General features: G+C 46.9%; 1 protein-coding gene across 1 annotated transcript; it reads right to left on the reverse strand.

The window, feature by feature from the left end:
* Positions 1-1,449: 1,449 nt before the first annotated feature.
* Positions 1,450-1,642, reverse strand: SARC_14568 (hypothetical protein; the record flags this gene model as incomplete). Its single annotated transcript, XM_014291299.1, has 1 exon — positions 1,450-1,642. A coding segment is annotated over one exon (193 nt), but the record flags the coding sequence as incomplete, so codon positions are not given.
* Between the last annotated feature and the right edge of the window lie 625 nt (positions 1,643-2,267).

Consider the following 2,267-nt stretch of genomic DNA (forward strand, 5'->3'; position numbering starts at 1 on the left):
GGTGTGGTTGTGTGGTATACGTGTGTGGGGGTGGGTGTGGTTGTGTGGTATACGTGTGTGGGGGTGGGTGTGGTTGTGTGGTATACGTGTGTGGGGGTGGGGGTGGTTGTGTGGTATGGGTGTGCGGGGGTGGATGTGGTTGTGTGGTATGGGCGTGTGGGGGGTGTGTATGTGGTATATCCAATAGAGCGGGCGTAGGCCAATGTGCAGTTTTTTTTATGCTCTGTGCGAAATGTTGAGAATCGACCTGATATCCGATTTAAACCAATCTGATGTCAGGGTTTAAGGTTTATTACCCCTAGGGATTTAGGGCTAGGGTTTAGGGTTTTACGATTTAGGGCACTGATGTTCGCTATGAATTGTTTGGCAATAGTTCCAATTCATCCGTATACGTGGAATAAAACTCTCCCACTCAGTGCCTCTGCAGAAAATACATGTGAGTCCTCGATGCGCATGTGTGTGTGTGCAGCTACATACTTCAATACACTATACACATACAAACACTGACATGCACAAAGCATCATTGATCACCGTCTAAGGGCACGGATACGTGCCTAAACCAATACATATCACACAACACAGAGACATGGCACACCGCTACACTCAGTTCACATCAGCAACAGACGACCTAAATGTATAGAGGGTGCAAGCCAGATCGCCACGGTTTTACAACAGAGCATGTTGTAGGGTTTACGGTATACCATTCAAGGGTTCACAGAATGCACAGGACAATTAGCACAGACGTACCGTACAACACCAGCTGCGTAGTAGCGTCTGTGTCTGAATGTACAGTATGTGTAGCCACAAGTGCACGTGTGCGTGTGTGTATGAATGTATAGTATGTGTGTATGTGTTGAGCATTAGTGTGTGCGTGTGTGCAAGCGATACCTGTGAGTTCGGCTGTGTCTTCCTTGCAGATGCCTGTGATGTTGTAGCATGCCTCTATCTGCTGTCCCACCAGCGGTCGTGTGGGTGCCATGAAAATCACAACGCCATCAGGAAACCATCTGAAAACGACGTTTAATGACAATAGGTCAACTACACAGCAGTACATACATACAGAGGTGGCTTTAGGGTTTTAAACCCATAAAACCTCTATTCTCGAGGTGGCCTTTTTCCTAAACTATCATACACTTGTAGCTGCACGTGACATGCATGCGCACCTGTAGTAGTTGTACATGACACACATCCCTACCTGTAGTAGTTGTACATGACACACAGCCCTACCTATAGTAGTTGTACATGACACACAGCCCTACCTATAGTAGTTGTACATGACACACAGCCCTACCTGTAATAGTTGTACATGACACACATCCCTACCTGTAGTATTTGTACATGACACACATCCCTACCTGTAGTAGTTGTACATGACACACATCCCTACCTGTAGTAGTTGTACATGACACAGCCCTGCCTGTAGTAGTTGTACATGACACACATCCCTACCTGTAGTAGTTGTACATAAGCACTGCGGCTATGAAGGTCTTGCCCAGGCCTGTGGGGAGTGAGACCAGCGTGTTCTGCAGCAGAGCCACTTGTACCATGGTGTACTGATAGTCGCGCACAGGGTAGTTGGTGGGGTAGTACCAGTCGCCGTTGGTCGTGCGGTCGAACTGTGGCAGCTGCCTCTCATCGACCTCTGTGTTTGAAATTGACGCACAAACGGGTGCAAGCGAATGACATCAGTGGCATGGCACTAACTAAAATCGCTAACAAGCGTTCACCCAATGGAGAGCGTTCATCCAAAGCAAAGGCTTCTCCGCGGTGTGAATTGTTTAGAGGTACGTGTGGTGCGCTGCGGTTGAGGTGCCGTGTGCGTCTGTGTTAAGTGCACAAGTGGGACACGTACACGCCAATCCTAATTCGTGGAATACGTTTGCTGCACATCTCTAGTAGAGCCCAAATGTGCAGCAAATCGGCAATTGGTAAAAAGTGAGACAAACACTCAGCAAAACTACTTCGGCATTACGCTGGCTATTAAAAAACAAATAGTAAGCACGCGTGGGAGTGGACTGTCAGTACACTTGTACGTAAACGTCGACATTTGACTGGTCTCGGACTGGACTACGGAAGTACGAAAGTCACAAGATTACTGGTGCAACAAATAAGAGGCGAGCTTACTTCCCAACAACATACACGTACATATGTACATTTATACATACGGAATATATATATATATATATATATATATATATGTGTGTGTGTGTGTGTGTGTGTGTGTGTGTGTGTGTGTGTGTGTGTGTGTGTGTGTGTGTGTGTGTGTA

The sequence above is a fragment of the Sphaeroforma arctica genome, assembly GCF_001186125.1.
Source record: "Sphaeroforma arctica JP610 unplaced genomic scaffold supercont1.4796, whole genome shotgun sequence".
NCBI classification, from domain to species: domain Eukaryota; class Ichthyosporea; order Ichthyophonida; genus Sphaeroforma; species Sphaeroforma arctica.